Raw genomic sequence first — 15824 nt, 5'->3', positions numbered from 1 at the left:
GTGATTCAGCAACTCAAGGGCGGTCTCCCTCATGGCAGGCAAACTCTCTGCTCCATTCTTTGAAAAGGTTGCACAAGATACAGCAATTATTCTCTTAAACCCCGGAAGGGTCCCTGGAAGGAGTATTACAGTAAATGATCAATAATTCCTAGTCTTGGACTGCAAAGGTTGAAATAGCTTCAATCCCTAGGCTAGGCCCAGGAGGACAGAGACAAGTCTGTCTCCTCTCCTAACTCCTCACTCCTAATCTCTCTAACTTCCTGTGGCTGACGTATATAAATGGTGTTAAGGTGACACCTAGAGGTGGATATGTGTAGTGCATTCAACCAGCCTGAGATAGGAATTTAGCAGCATTGACAAAGGAAAATACAATAAATAGTGCAAAATGGCATAGGGTGGCACAAACAATTTTGGAGTGTTCCCATCCACCTGTAGTGGGACACTACATATGTCCCACATTAGCAGCAGATTATTATGTGTCACTTGCTGCAGTATAAAGCATGGAAGAGTTTCAGTGCAGCAACTTGAGCTTTTAGTGGATTTCAGAAAACCTCAGCCTCCAATAAGCAAAGTAGCTAATCTGGAATCTCTAATCATAGCTGGGCCCTAATTTCGAAGAGATAAAAAACAGTCAAGACTGAAGAGAGGGGTTAAAGAGATTTTCCAGGATTTTACAAGTGATGTTTTATCCTCGGGATAGGTCATCAATACCTGATGGGCAGGGGTCCAACCCCCCACACGGCCACCACTCAGCTGTTCTGTACTAACTCCAGCACCGGAAGTTTGTACCAAAACCACACAGTTCTATCCATGGTATGGTGGATAGAGCTGGTAACTGCTGCTCCCATTGAAGTGAATGGGGGAGTGATCCTGAGGATAAACTGTCACTTGTAAAATGCAGGAAAACCTCATTAAAGTAACTCTACACCTTTTATCAAAAGTTAGGTCAGGTGCTTTGTGCTCATTAGTTTTTTATTGTATTATAATACTGGTTGGTGCTTTTTTTTATTTTTATAAAAGAGCTCCAAATTCCCTGCAAAGACTAAAGACAACATTCTGGTTACCAGCAGCCACCACTAGAGGGAGCTTAGCAGATTACTGTATACTTTATTTTTTTTAAGTCAATATATAAACAGTCTGCAGTAGGCTCCTTCTAGTGGTGGCTGAAAGCAGCCAGAATTTAAAACTTATTTTTTTTCTTTGAAGGTTATCGGGGGATCAGAAAAATGAAAATATGACTGTTATGGAGATATATTAAAAAATAAATCAACACTGAATGTGGGAACCTGTTTGGATTAAAATCCGAATAGCATAACTTTCGAAGCTGCCGCCCCCCCATTGCCAGACCTGTGGAAGGAAGCATATTTACCTGCTCCTCCTGTTGCAGGGTTCCGTCTCTTTTGGTCCCTGATACCACTGCTGTGCTCAGGTCCTGCTTGTCAACATCCAGTTTTGACAGTGGTTCATGTGTGCTGCTGCAGCCAGTGACTGTCTGCAGTGGTGGCATGTCCCCCGTGGGTCATGTGACCCAATCACATGAGTTGTGGGTACACTTCTCCACTGTGGCCAGTCATTGGCTGCAGTGGCACACGTGATCCCCGTCAAACCGGATGTTGATTAGCGGGACCAGAGCACAGCAGTGGCAACGTGGGACCGAAGGAGTTGGAACCCAGTAGCCGGGAGGAGGTAAGTATGTTCCCCTCCACAGGTCAGGTGATGTAAGGAAAGGGTTGCTGAAAGGCCTCCAAAACTGACAACCGCCTTTAAGTGGATACAGATATCAGATTTGGCTGATCAGTTGCAGTTCCCTTTTAATGTACAGTCGTGGCCAAAAGTTTTGAGAATGACACAAATATTAGTTTTCACAAAGTTTGCTGCTAACCTGCTTTTAGATCTTTGTTTTAGTTGTTTCTGTGATGTAGTGAAATATAATTACACGCACTTCATACGTTTCAAAGGCTTTTATCGACAATTACATGACATTTATGCAAAGAGTCAGTATTTGCAGTGTTGGCCCTTCTTTTTCAGGACCTCTGCAATCCGACTGGGCATGCTCTCAATCAACTTCTGGGCCAATTCCTGACTGATAGCAACCCATTCTTTCATAATCACTTCTTGGAGTTTTTCAGAATAGTGGGTTTTTGTTTGTCCACCCGCCTCTTGAGGATTGACCACAAGTTCTCAATGTGATTAAGATCTGGGGAGTTTCCAGGCCATGGACCCAAAATGTCAACGTTTTGGTCCCCGAGCCACTTAGTTATCACTTTTGCCTTATGGCACGGTGCCCCATCGTGCTGGAAAATACATTGTTCTTCACCAAACTGTTGTTGGATTGTTGGAAGAAGTTGCTGTTGGAGGGTGTTTTGGTACCATTCTTTATTCATGGCTGTGTTTTTGGGCAAAATTGTGAGTGAGCCCACTCCTTGGATGAGAAGCAACCCACACATGAATGGTCTCAGGATGCTTTACGGTTGGCATGACACAGGACTGATGGTAGCGCTCACCTTTTCTTCTCCGGACAAGCCTTTTTCCAGATGTCCCAAACAATCGGAAAGAGGCTTCATCGGAGAATATGACTTTGCCCCAGTCCTTAGCAGTCCATTCACCATACTTTCTGCCGAAGATCAATCTGTCCCTGATGTTTTTTTTGGAGAGAAGTGGCTTCTTTGCTGCCCTTCTTGACACCAGGCCATCTTCCAAAAGTCTTCGCCTCACTGTGCGTGCAGATGCGCTCACACCTGCCTGCTGCCATTCCTGAGCAAGCTCTGCACTGGTGGCACTCTCATCCCGCAGCTGAATCCTCTTTAGGAGACGATCCTGGCGCTTGCTGGACTTTCTTGGACAAGAATTGAACCTCTTTCCTTGAAGTTCTTGATGATCCTATAAATTTGTTGATTGAGGTGCAATCTTAGTAGCCACAATATCCTTGCCTGTGAAGCCATTTTTATGCAACGCAATGATGGCTGCACGCGTTTCTTTGCAGGTCACCATGGTTAACAATGGAAGAACAATGATTTCAAGCATTACCCTCCTTTTAACATGTGAAGTCTGCCATTTTAACCCAATCAGCCTGACATAATGATCTCCAGCCTTGTGCTCGTCAACATTCTCACCTGAGTTAACAAGACGATTACTGAAATGATTCTCAGCAGGTCCTTTAATTGACAGCAATGAAATGCAGTGGAAAGTTTTTTTTAGGATTAAGTTAATTTTCATGCAAAGAAGGACTATGCAATTCATCTGATCACTCTTCATAACATTCTGGAGTATATGCAAATTGCTATTATAAAAACTTAAGCAGCAACTTTTCCAATATTTATGTAATTCTCAAAACTTTTGGCCACGACGGTATGTTCTTTACTCTATGAAGAAATTCTTTTGTTTCCTAACTTATTTCATAAGATGTGAAATATTCCCTCTGTATATATAATTATTACTTGCAACTATATGTGCAGCTTGAATAGTAATTGCACAAAACATATTTTTTCTGCCCTAATCTAAATAATCAATATTAATTTTGGGTCCCTCCCCTTACAAGTTAATTTGGGGTTTGCAACAATGAGGTAGTCCAAAACCTACCTTTTATTTATGATTTATACTGCTAATCTCTCCATCCCCAGCCTTTATACTACAGCACAGTTTGTTAAGATTGGTTGCATAAGCCCAAAACAACCTCACCAGGAGGTCGCTGAATACAGGGCTTATTATCATTATGGAGAGAACAGAATAATAAGTAGGGTGGCTGGTCCTCTGGATTTTCTGCATTGGAAAATCTGCACTGTAATTGGCCGAAATTCAAAGTGGCAAAATCCACACCAAATTGTACGGATTTTGCTGTGGATTCCGTTTGAGTAAGTTTGCTGTAGATTTCACCCTTTGCAAAGGGTGACAGTTGTGGCAGAAATCTGCAGAATACATTGATTTTATGCCATGTTTCAAGCTCATATCTGATTTCCCATTCATGTACACTGGAGGAGATATTTATCAAGACTGGTGCTCCCATATACCATTCTTGATCCCCCGAGTGCTGGAGTGAGATGCGCCTAATTTACTAAGAGGCAGATTAGGTGGGCGCATCTCTGCCCCTCCATGTGCCAAAAACTCAAATGTATGCCATCTAAAAAATATCTGATTTTTAAAAAAAATGTATGCCAGCTATGGGCTGGTGCTATAACCTATGCCCGTTTCTGGAGTAAGTTATTTTAAATTCAGTGGCCCACTAGAAGCCTTCCCCTTTCTGCTTAGCCCCACCACTTTTCTCACCACTTCAGAGAAGTAGCAAGAAGCTCAAAAAGTCGCAAATTTTGATGCAAAATCCACACCAAAATCTGTGTCAGATCTGACATGTGTGAACATGCCCTTACATTCTACAATGCTGTGTGCCTCCATTACCCTGCTTTTCTCACACTGACATTTTCTGTTGGAAATGCAACTTATAGGTGTCTTCTCCCAGACAGATAACATGATGTGTGTGAGTAAGGGCTCATTCAGACGACCGTAGTGTTTTGGGGTCCGCAATTTGGCCGGCACTATGATAGAAATGCCTATTCTTGTCCACGGACAAGAATAGGATATGCTCTATCTTTTTTGTGAGGCCGCAGAATGGAACAACGGATGCGGGCAGCACACGGTGTGCCGTCGGCTTCTTTTGCGGCCCCATTGAAATTAATGGGTCCACACTCTGAATGAGCCCTAAGGCTTATATTACATGAGTAGATCATGCAGGCGATTGTTGGGAGGGAAGCGTTCCTTCCTGGGAATCACCTGCTCGCTATCGGAGGAGACCACTGCTATTACATGCAGTGATCTTCTCCTACGTAGAAGGCTAATGCCTTTGCTCGTCCCCATACTAAATCATTGTTTGCTGGCAGCTGATCGTTATTACATAGCAGGATCTGCTGCCGGCAAACAAGGATTTTTAAAACTGCTGAAAGATTCCAATTACTAAGGTGCAAAGCATAGTAGGGGATATCTAACAATGCAATTATGCCATCTAAATAATTGGCTTGTATGCAGAAGTGCTAAACCAAATTCTTAAAGCCCAATGCAAAAAAAGGCATAGTCTGCAGTTTAAGTTGCTCCTGATGAACCGTTAAGTAAGGTTCTCTACATGATAACACCTGAATCTCTTAGGGCTCTTTCACACGAGCGGATGCCTTGCGTGGAATCCGCTGCGTGAAAGAGTGCCAAGCCCCGTTCCGGACAGCAGAGATCTCGCAGTGATTTTGTAGTAAAAAGATCACAGGAGAGGCATGGAGCATTATCAATAATGTAATGCTCCATGTCTCTGCAGTCCGGAGCGGGGTTTGGCATTCTTTCACGCAGCGGATTCCACGCACGGCATCTGCTCGTGTAAAAATAGCCCTTACACCCTCTTAGCCGAGGAGATTGGCACTAATAAAAGAACTTTCCAGGAAAAGTACCTTAATGAAATTTCTGAGAGAGGTTCAAAGGGAGGTTCCATAATGCTTTTAAGAAGCACCGAAACATGCCAGGATGGGACAGGATATTTTACTGGTGGATTGAGTTTAAACAAGGCCTATAACTAGTGGTTGAATAGATAAAGCACCACACATGAGGGCAATAATTGTGGCAAAATGAACCCTCAGGGTATTGGGCTTTAGCCCTAGCTGAAAACCCTCTTGCAGGAACTGTAGCACTTCAGGTAGGGACCTGTCTATTATCTTACCAGTCTCTAAAAATCTTACAAAACCCTACCATATGTTTTAGTAATGTCTGGCTTGCAAGCTACCAGTAGGATACCGATGACTAAATCAGTTAGGCCCTCTCCCTTTTAGTCTCCTCCTATCAGTCTCCAGGCTGTATGCTGCAACATCTGTGGACTGGGGTCAAGCAAGCCTGCTTGCGTCAAAAAATCTGGCTGAATCTGTAATTTCCAGAAGATTCCACTGGAGGGCTGTAAGAGGAGAGGAAACTATGCCCTCCTTGGCCAGAATGGAATTATGGCGATGGCTGAGATTCTCTCGTCTCTGATCTTCCTGTGTACACGTCACAAGGTCAAAAGGAGGAAACACGTAAATGAAAATGTATCTCCAGCTGAAAGATAGTTTAGAGACCCCTTGATGTGAATTGCTGATATCTCTTTGTTGTGTCCAAGACATGATTTGTCTCTACTGGTTCCTCAGAATAGAGCAAGCTCTCCCCTGCTTGTTGATGTAGCACATTGCTGATAAGTTGTCTGTATGAAAGTGTCCAGGAAATGCCAAAGAGCTAGGTATGTTGCTCTGAACTCTCTCTGACTGGTGGAGAGCTGTCTATCTTGAGGAGACCAGCTCCTCTGGACCCAGAAATTGTGCACATGGGCTCCCCAACTGGTAACTGAGTCATCTGTAGTTAAGGTTACTGAAGGAGCTGGAAGCAATGATCTGCCTTTTGCAATATTCCCTGAATGAAACCAGCAGTGGCCCCTCATTGTCTCTGGTTTGATGACAATCAGGTGATCTAGAGCAATCCGATGATGATTCCATTCTGAGAGAAAGTTGGTTTGAAGCATCCGAATGTGCGCCGACGCCCAAGTAACTGCTTCTGTGGTTAAAGTTAGACTCCCAGGACCTTCATGGATGCTCTGACAGACACCTAACAATGAGATTTCAAGAATCTTACATCCCTCTTGATCTTCTGGATTCGATTCTACGAGAGCTTCAGTGTCATGGCCTTGGAGACTAATTAGAGTTCTAAAAAAAGAGAGATTGAGAAGGAGGCAGTATTGATTTTTGCTAGTTAATAAAAAAAACTGATCGTGCAGGATTTGGATGGTACGATCAACATGCGCTACAAGGAGGGTCTTTTGATTATACTCTAATATTGTCCCTCTTTGTGCTTCAAAAGTTGGAAGGTATGTAAAAACCCTATGTAGGGGCAGTCCCTACAAAAAAACTGGGAAACATATTGAAGACAGCCAGACCGCTATCTAGACAACACTCTGAGCATAGGAAAAACACATGGGAAGCACTCTCTGGAAACAACGGGACACCAGTCAAAGCGCTAAACCAGGAACACTCCTGGTTAATGCTGCAGACCCGACCTCATGGCAATAATTCACATCAGCCAGTAGCCATATATATGTGCGAGATCAAATAAATGTCGTCTTCTATCTTTTTATAGGGGGTTAGCAGTGTAAATTATTATTCTTCTGTCCTAGACTGGAGGAGGAAGACATTAACTGTGTGCTGCCTGAAGGATGATAAGGAAGCACTGGATCACCACCAAAACTAGTTGACACCCTTTCTCTGAATGACCACGTTGGATAATGTTGGACTCTTTGTTTTTGACAGGTTAACGCATCACCATCTCTCACGTCCAGCACGGCCAACGACCGTATTCTGAAATACAACCTCATCAATGACATTTTGAATATCGTTGTTCCAAATGGGGAGATCCCGGACTGCAAGTGGAATAAAGTCCCACCCAAAGAAGCTCTGGGAAGCTATGAAATCTTGTAAGACGTGACCACCATCTAATTGGCTTCTGTATGTTTCTTTCTGCTCTGTCCACTGCAGTGTGCACCCTGACGATTGGTCATTACTAAGTGTATGGCGGCAATAAGTCCTCGTTAGGGCTGTTTCACAAGGACGTGATCAGTATGTGTGTCTGCGCATCTGCCTCGCCAGCCGCACTCCGTTGAACTGACCTGACTGTAGTTAGCGCATATCTGATCATGAATTTCTTGTACAAGAGAGTCGCGATCAGATATAAACTGATTGCATGATAAAACACTATGATACAGTCAGTTCAGGGACACTGTCGGCTGGGATACACATGGTCCCTTTTCCCTGGACTGATCACAGTCATGTGAAACAGTCATTTAGATGGGTTCACATGTAGGTTTTGCTGGTCTTTTCCTGTACTTTAGGGTACTTTCACACTAGCGTTTTTGTTTTCCGGTATTGATGTTGTAACAGGAGCTCAATACCGGAAAAAAACTGATCAGTTTTATCCTAATGCATCTGAATGGAGAGCAATCCGTTCAGGATGCATCAGTTCAGTCCCTCTTACGTTTTTTGGGCAGAGAAAATACCACAGCATGCTGCAGTTTTCTCTCCGGCTAAAAATACTGAACACTTGCCGGAATGCCGGATCCGGCATTAATTTCCATTGAAATGCATTAATGCCGGATCCGGCCCCAAGTGTTACGGCAAAACGGATCCAGTTTCCCAGTCTGCGCATGCTCAGACCTTTAAAAATAATAATAAATAAAAAAACGGATCCGTTTTTCCACCTAGGACCGCCTCCTGGACTTCAAAGCCCAGAATGAGCAGGGATATTAATGAAGAAATTGCAAGTTTTACTGAATCTTTTCCCATAAAAGTATCTATCAATCTGCTCAGCTCCTCCTGCTCTTAAAATGCTGCCTGCAGCTCAGACACCATTGTTCAAGGTGACAGGTTCCCTTTAAAGGGTAAGGCTACTTTCACACTAGCGTTCGGAGCGGATCCGTCTGATGTTTCATCAGACGGATCCGCTCCGATAATGCCAGACGTTCGCATCCGTTCAGAACGGATGCGTCTGCATTAAAAACTTAGAAAATTTTCTAAGTGTGAAAGTTGTCTGAGCGGATCCGTTCAGACTTTACATTGTAAGTCAATGGGGAACGGATCCGCTTGAAGATTGAGCCATATGGTGTCATCTTCAAGCGGATCCGTCCCCCTTGACTTACATTGTAAGTCTGGACGGATCCGCTCGCCTCCGCACGGCCAGGCGGACACCCGAACGCTGCAAGCAGCGTTCAGGGTGTCCGCTCACTGAGCGGAAGCGGAGGCTGAGCGCTGGCAGGCGGATGCATTCTCAGTGGATCCGCCTCCATTGAGAATGCATCAGGGCCAGACGGATGCGTTCGGGGCCGCTCGTGAGCCCCTTCAAACGGAGCTCACGAGCGGAGCCCCGAACGCTAGTGTGAAAGTAGCCTAAGTATGTTTTATTTCTTTATTTTATGCAGCTCTCTGGTCTCTGCCACATTTTTTCAGATCATGGACAGCCCCTTTAAGCTGGCAATACACAAATCTAGCTGTCAGCTGAAACTGGTTTAGCTGAAGGTTATTTCTCTCAACCCGCTCCAAACACATGCATGCCCTGCCAAGTCTGAACGTGTTCTCAGTGGGGAAAGGACAGCAGGCCACTGCCAGACACTTCTAGAGGCACCTTACCTCTTTTGATAACAAAGGATTGGGCATGTTGAAATCCAGCATGCCTGATTCTTATTTCTTCCATTGCATCTGGACAACACCATACACATTAGATAGCTGGCTGGTCCTGCTGAAATTGCCGATTTCAGCAGACACTCATGTAATATGGGCACCTTTTACATAAAGTACCAGAGCTTTGCTCACGTGATTGTAGAATTCCCTACCGTGTAAAATCATCCTGTCCTACTCCGCTGGTACATCTGGGGGGTATCCTAAATACAGGGAAGCCTCTCGGACTGCCAGAGGAGTAGGCCTTTTCCTACATTACTCCGGGTTCTCTGGTGATTCAGTGATGGCATCAAGAAAAGGTGTTTGCCCCTTGCTTCCTGCACATTAGCATCCCTGCTGCTATCACTGGACCACCAATGATGCCCTGCCCAACCCAAGTAAAAGATGGGCACTGTGGTTGAAAGTGTTATAGGGGGATCATAGAGCCCAGATACTCCCGAGCATCTCCGTTTTTGTTCTAGTCTTTTCTTTATTTGTCTCTAATTCACTGAGAAAAAAAGGGGGAATGCAGCAGCACCCTGCAAACGAGATAAAGTACAATAATGCCATAGTCACAAAAAATATTATACGCTTATTTATAAAGTGAGATGCTTGGCAAGGGATGCAGGTACCAACATGTGAGAGCAGGCCAGAGCTTTATACTGAGACTAATTAAAATCAGCCTGTGGGGCAGACAGGCTAATCAGGAGTGCACGATTCGCTGGAGTGCCACATCTCCAGCATTGTAAATCTGCAAAAAAAAGGGGGTTAGTCAGCACATCCCAATGCGCTGGTGCAAAGCTGTGGCCTGCTCTCACTACATTCATTGGAAGCTGTCTGGCACAAGGAAAGATATGGAATGGGCTCAGCATGCATGTTGGTACCCTGCATCCCTTGTAAGTAATGGAAGCTATTATGGCACCAAAAATTGTAAAAGGCAGAGTGGACCAGCATGCATGTGGATCCAACACTTCCTGAACTTTTATGGCGGCCATTATGGTGCATAACAGGTAGTATTTAGTGTTAGGACCCGTCCGGCAAACGGGCTCAAATGGTATTGTACAAAATGCATTTGCCAAGCATCTCACTTTATAAATTAGCGTAGTATTAGCACTATAATATTTTTTGTGACTATGGCATTATTGCACTTTATCTGGTATGCAGGGTGCTGCTGCATTCCCCCTTTTTTTCCTCTAGGTTTATGCCATGGCAGCGTGCACCTGTGCATTGGGAAGTGCTGACTAACCCCCTTTTCTTTGCAGTTCTCTAATTCACTTCCACGAAGTAGCACTGTACATTAGGAAGGAGAAGATATCGTGGCATCTACCCCGAGAGCCCACTAGGGACCATATCAGTCTATAATATCAAGGCTCTCTTGGGGATAGCTGCTATTGTATCCTACGGAGGCGGTCGGCTAATACTGATAGTTTAGTTGGGTTTTTGTCAGCCTCTGCATGTTCATGGACACTACAATTGATAAATAATTTTGCACTTGTAAGAATGAATACTAATGGTAGCAGTGCGACCGCCTTTGTTTGTATGTTTAGTCTTCAAATATTTGAAAACTTAATAAAAACAGTTAAAAAAAAAAAAAAAAGTGTTATAGGGGGCGCTGTAGCTGGAACTGTTATAGGGTATACTGTAACTGAAACTGTTATGGTACACTAACTGGAATTGTCCTGTGAGAAGTAGGTAGTACAGTCCTGATCAAAAGTTTAAGACCACTTGAAAAATGGGCCAAAAATCATATTTTACAATGTGGATCTTAACAAGGTTCCAAGTAGAGCTTCAACATGCAACAAGAAGAAATGAGAGTGAGACAAAACATTTTTTGAGCATTCAATTAATTGAAAATAACGAATAAACTGAAACAGGCTGTTTTTCAGCTGATCCCAAATTTTAGGACCACATGCCTTTTAAAAGGCCAAATCTGTGCAAAGATGTGGATTCATTGTCATTTTCTGTCAGGTAGTCACACGTTGTGATGGCAAAGGCAAAAAAACTCTCCCTTTTTGAATGTGGTTGGGTTGTTGAACTGCATAAGCAGGGTCTCTCACAGCGCGCCATCGCTGCTGAGGTGGGACACAGTAAGACAGTCATTTGGAATTCCTTAAATGATCCTGAGGGTTATGGAACAAAAAAGTCAAGTGGAAGACCCCAAAAGATTTCATCAGCACTGAGCCGGAGGATCCAATTGGCTGTCCGTCAAGACACTAGATGATCCTCGACCCAAATTAAGGCCCTTACTGGTGCTGACTGCAGCCCCATAACCATCAGACGGCATCTGAGACTGAAGGGCTTCAAAAACAAAAAACGTCTTCAAAGACCTCGTCTCCTTGAACGCCACAGAACTGCTCGTTTGGACTTTGCAAGAGTGCACCAAACATGGGACATTCAAAGGTGGAAGAAAGTTTTATTCTCTGATGAGAAAAAATTTAACCTTGATGGTCCTGATGGTTTCCAACGTTACTGGCATGACAAGCAGATCCCACCTGAGATGTTTTCTACGCGCCACAGTGGAGTGGGCGCCATAATGGTCTGGGGTGCTTTTTCCTTCAGTGGAACAATGGAGCTTCAGGAAGTGCAGGGGCGTCAAACGGCCGCTGGCTATGTCCAGATGTTGCAGAGAGCATTTCCTCATGACTGAGGGCCCTCGTCTGTGTGGTAACGACTGGGTTTTTCAACAGGACAACGCTACAGTACACAATGCCCGCAGGACAAGGGACTTCTTCCAGGAGAATAACATCACTCTTTTGGCCCATCCTGTGGTTCCCCTGATCTAAATCCAATTGAGAACCTTTGGGATGGATGGCAAGGGAAGTTTATAAAATGAACAACAGTTCCAGACAGTAGATGGCCTTCGTGCGGCCGTCTTCACCATTTGGAGAAATGTTCCCACTCACCTCATGGAAACGCTTGCATCAAGCATGCCGAAACAAATTTTGGAAGTGATAAACAAGACCGGCGGAGCTACTCTTTACTGAGTTCATGTTTGGAAGTTGGATTTCTGTTTTGGGGGGGTTTAGTTTTTTTTTGGAGGTGTGGTCCTAAACTTTTGATCAGCTGAAAAACAGCCTGTTTCAGTTTATTCGTTGTTTTCATTAAATTGAATGCTCAAAAAATGTTTTGTCTCACTGCCATTTCTTCTTGTTGCATGTTGAAGCTCTACTTGGAACCTTGTTAAGATACAGCCATGCTAAATATGATTTTTTGCCATTTTTCAAGTGGTCTTAAACTTTTGATCAGGACTGTATCATAAAAACAATGTTCCTCAAAACTCAAGATATTTCTTCTTGGGCCAAATTATTGGGGAGAAGTCACACTCTCCTATTTATACATCTGCTTAGATGCTTTGATAAGATGGTCCTTTTGATGACATCCACCTTCTAGCAACTGATAATCTCACAAGAAAAAATGAAAACCTATTAGGCTACTTACACATCTGCGTCTTTGCTGGATCCATCATGGATCAGAAAAAACGCTTCCGTTATGATAATACAACCGTCTGCATCTGTTCTGAATGGATCCGGTTGTATTAGCTCTAAAATAACCATGACGTATCCGGCACTAAACCTATGGTAAGTCAATCGGGGACTGATCAGTTTTCTTTTGTGTCAGTGAAAACTGATCCATCAACATTGACTTACATTGTGAGTCATGACGGACCCGTCTTGCTCCACATCCCAGGACGCACTCAAAATCGCTGCTTGGGAACGCAATGAAACGGAACAGTCTGCATTCTGGTGACAATGAATGGGGACAAAACTGAAGCATTTTCCTCCGGTATTGAGATCCTATAACGCAGGGGTGCACAACCTTTTCTGGTTGGGGGCCACGTTGTGAGCCTGAACCAATTCCAAGGGCCGAAAATAAAACTTAAAGGGGTATTACCAACTGAAATACAATTTTTATGGCATATTGAATACAGTATATATCATAAATGTCTAGTCATACTTCTAGTACTCCCATCTAATGGGAAAATACATGAAAGATACATGTGAGCAGCCACAAGACATAGACATACATGTATGTTACCAGATGATTGGTGGCCGCACAGAATGGTATCGAGGGCCGCATGTGGCCCCCGGGCCGCAGGTTGTGCACCCCTGCTATAACGGATCTCAATAGCAGAAAGGGAAAGCGCAGATGTGAAAGTAGCCTAAGGGCTCATGCACACGACCGTATGTATTTTGCGGTCTGCAAAAAAAAGGATCCGCAAAAAATACGGATGACATCCGTGTGCATTCCGTGTTTTGCGGAACGGAACAGCTGGCCCTTCATAGAACTGTACTGTTCTTGTCCGTAATGCAGACAATAATAGGACATGTTAAATTTTTGGGCGGAACGGACATACGGAAACGGAATGCACACGGAGTAACTTCAGTTTTTTTGCGGACCCATTGAAGTGAATGGTTCCGCATACGGTCCGCAAAAAAACTGAACGGACACGGAAAGAAAATACATTTGTGTGCATGAACCCTAACCCTGACCATCACAGTATTATGAAGAGAGGTTGCTAAATAAGCAGCAAAGGGCATCTAGTTCCAACTCCTGTCCCATTTTAACCTTCCAAATTGATAACTGCCTACTAATTAGGCACAACCAATACATATGGAAAATTGGCTCCCAAATCATAGTCCGTGAAATGCTGAAGCTGAGAAGCCAAAAAATAAATTGGGGTCTGCAAACTCGCCTTTATTAAAAGAGGCCAGAAGATTAGCCAATCTCATGCATGGCTTTCCCCCCTCCGAACTAAATCACCCTGTAAAGCATGAAAAGACCTAAAGATCCAATCATCTATGTAACATTATTTGGTTGTGTCCCTTTGTAGATTTGATGAAGAAGCTGCACAGGCCGATGGGTCAGAACGGGACCTGAGGAACCGACCAGGACAGACATTTGGCTTCAAAGGCAGCCGAACCAAAGAGTCTGGGAGATCTGCACCCACGACTTGGAAATAGTTGGTTTATAGGGAAATGGGAATGAAGTTCTACAGTCTCCTGAGTGGAAGGGGTATTTGTTTGCCGGAGGTGGAGATACATCCACAAAAAAAAAAGACATGGAGACATACAAGATGAAATGCTGTGTGAAAGCGATGATATCGACTGTGGAAGAAGAATTTATAGGGAAATTGCCGAGACGGGAAGTGGCGGTGCACAAGGCTATGTATATTCCATCTGCACGCGGACATTATGCAGAAGGTGCATGCTGATAGCTGCAATAGTCTGCACAGGAAGGACATGGTGTGGAGGAAAATGTCTTCCTCTATAATCCTTCCATCTTCAGTGCTGATAAACTCTGGAAATGTTATTTATTCAGAAGAGGCTTACCATTATAATAAAGTCCTTGCACTGATCAGTTAAATAGGAAAAACATTTTTCTTACTTAGTTCTAGGCCTAAAACTTAGGCTGCACTACTGAGAGGGTCTAATGACACCATCCTCAGTTGTCTCAGAATTGGAATCACCATGGAGAATAAGGATTATTTGGATCTACACACAGTTTCTTAGCAGTGCAGTCTCAGGCTTTGGGCCTGTAGACTTTGTGCAAAATGACAGGTCAACTTGCAGAACTCTGCTACATCAATACCAGTACATAGTACTATATGGCTTGACAGATGACAGTAGAAATAAGCATTTGAAGTACCAGTGCTACATCCTAAGGACTTTACATGTTAGATTATATAACTTTGTACCCCGCCTTCTCCAGCTGTCCCCTCCACTTTCTTCATCAGTGGTTGAAGATTCCTGACCATTTATAACCAACTCTAATCAGTCCTATGCTGACATCCACAGGAGGTGGATGACGGAATCCATTGTTTTGGCTGGAATATCCCTCTGATGTTCAGGATGTAAATTAACAGGAAAGTCTGATTCATGCATGGAAATTGCATCCACAAGATTGCAATAAACAAAATGTACACAATGGGACAGTTTGTGTTCTTTTCTATAGTTGTAAAATATCTATTTCTTCTCACTTGATAAATGATAAAATTCTGTCTGCATGCAGCGACCACTAGGGGGGGCTAACTGCCTGTGGATTTATACAGGTAGTATTGAATGTAATGGAAGCTGAAGGGTAGTGAGCTCCCCCTAGTGGCTGCTGCAGGTGGGCGCTATGGCAGTGTCAAAGCACTTCTAGAGGTTGTTCCACCATAAGAACTTATCACCTATCAACAGAATGAGGCTGTGTTCACATTGTCGGCAGGAGCCTCCATCACAAATACCAGACTCCCTAACGGAAATGTAACGTACCCCATTGTAGTCGAGGTCCCCATCTAATGCTATTAGTGTTAGTTATGTCCCGTTTGGAGCACTTCAGTTATTTTTTTTATTCGTCTTCGTCAGTGGTTAGCACTGATGTGAACTGTAGAAGTATCTGAATTGGTGAGGTTCTGACTTCTGCAATGCTGAGGGTGAAATCCGCAGGGCAATGTCTACCCGTGTGGCCATACTCTTTGGGTAAATTCGCAGGTCCCAATAAAATCAAGGTTTAATTGAACTCTAGGAGAAGGCCAAGAATGAAGAAATAAAAATCCTCTGAGGACCTTAGCGTTTACACGCATGTTGTGGTCATATTGTAGTTTTTTGCTGCAGTTATTTCCTGAATTGCAGCAAAATGTCTCGGACTTGC

At 43.8% G+C, this 15824-nt stretch overlaps 1 protein-coding gene across 1 annotated transcript in view; it reads left to right on the top strand.

Moving 5' to 3' along the window:
• TTLL1 (tubulin tyrosine ligase like 1) overlaps positions 1 to 14528 on the top strand; it is a 57508-nt gene extending 42980 nt beyond the window's left edge. Inside the window, exons 9-10 of the mRNA XM_040439171.1 lie at positions 7296 to 7459; positions 14023 to 14528. Coding sequence (XP_040295105.1) covers positions 7296 to 7459; positions 14023 to 14152 — 294 coding nt within the window. The 3' untranslated portion in view covers positions 14153 to 14528. The remainder of the gene's footprint in view (positions 1 to 7295; positions 7460 to 14022) is intronic.
• Positions 14529 to 15824: the final 1296 nt, after the last annotated feature.

The sequence above is a fragment of the Bufo bufo genome, chromosome 1, assembly GCF_905171765.1.
Source record: "Bufo bufo chromosome 1, aBufBuf1.1, whole genome shotgun sequence".
NCBI classification, from domain to species: domain Eukaryota; kingdom Metazoa; phylum Chordata; class Amphibia; order Anura; family Bufonidae; genus Bufo; species Bufo bufo.
This window is presented reverse-complemented; position numbering and strand designations above follow the sequence as displayed.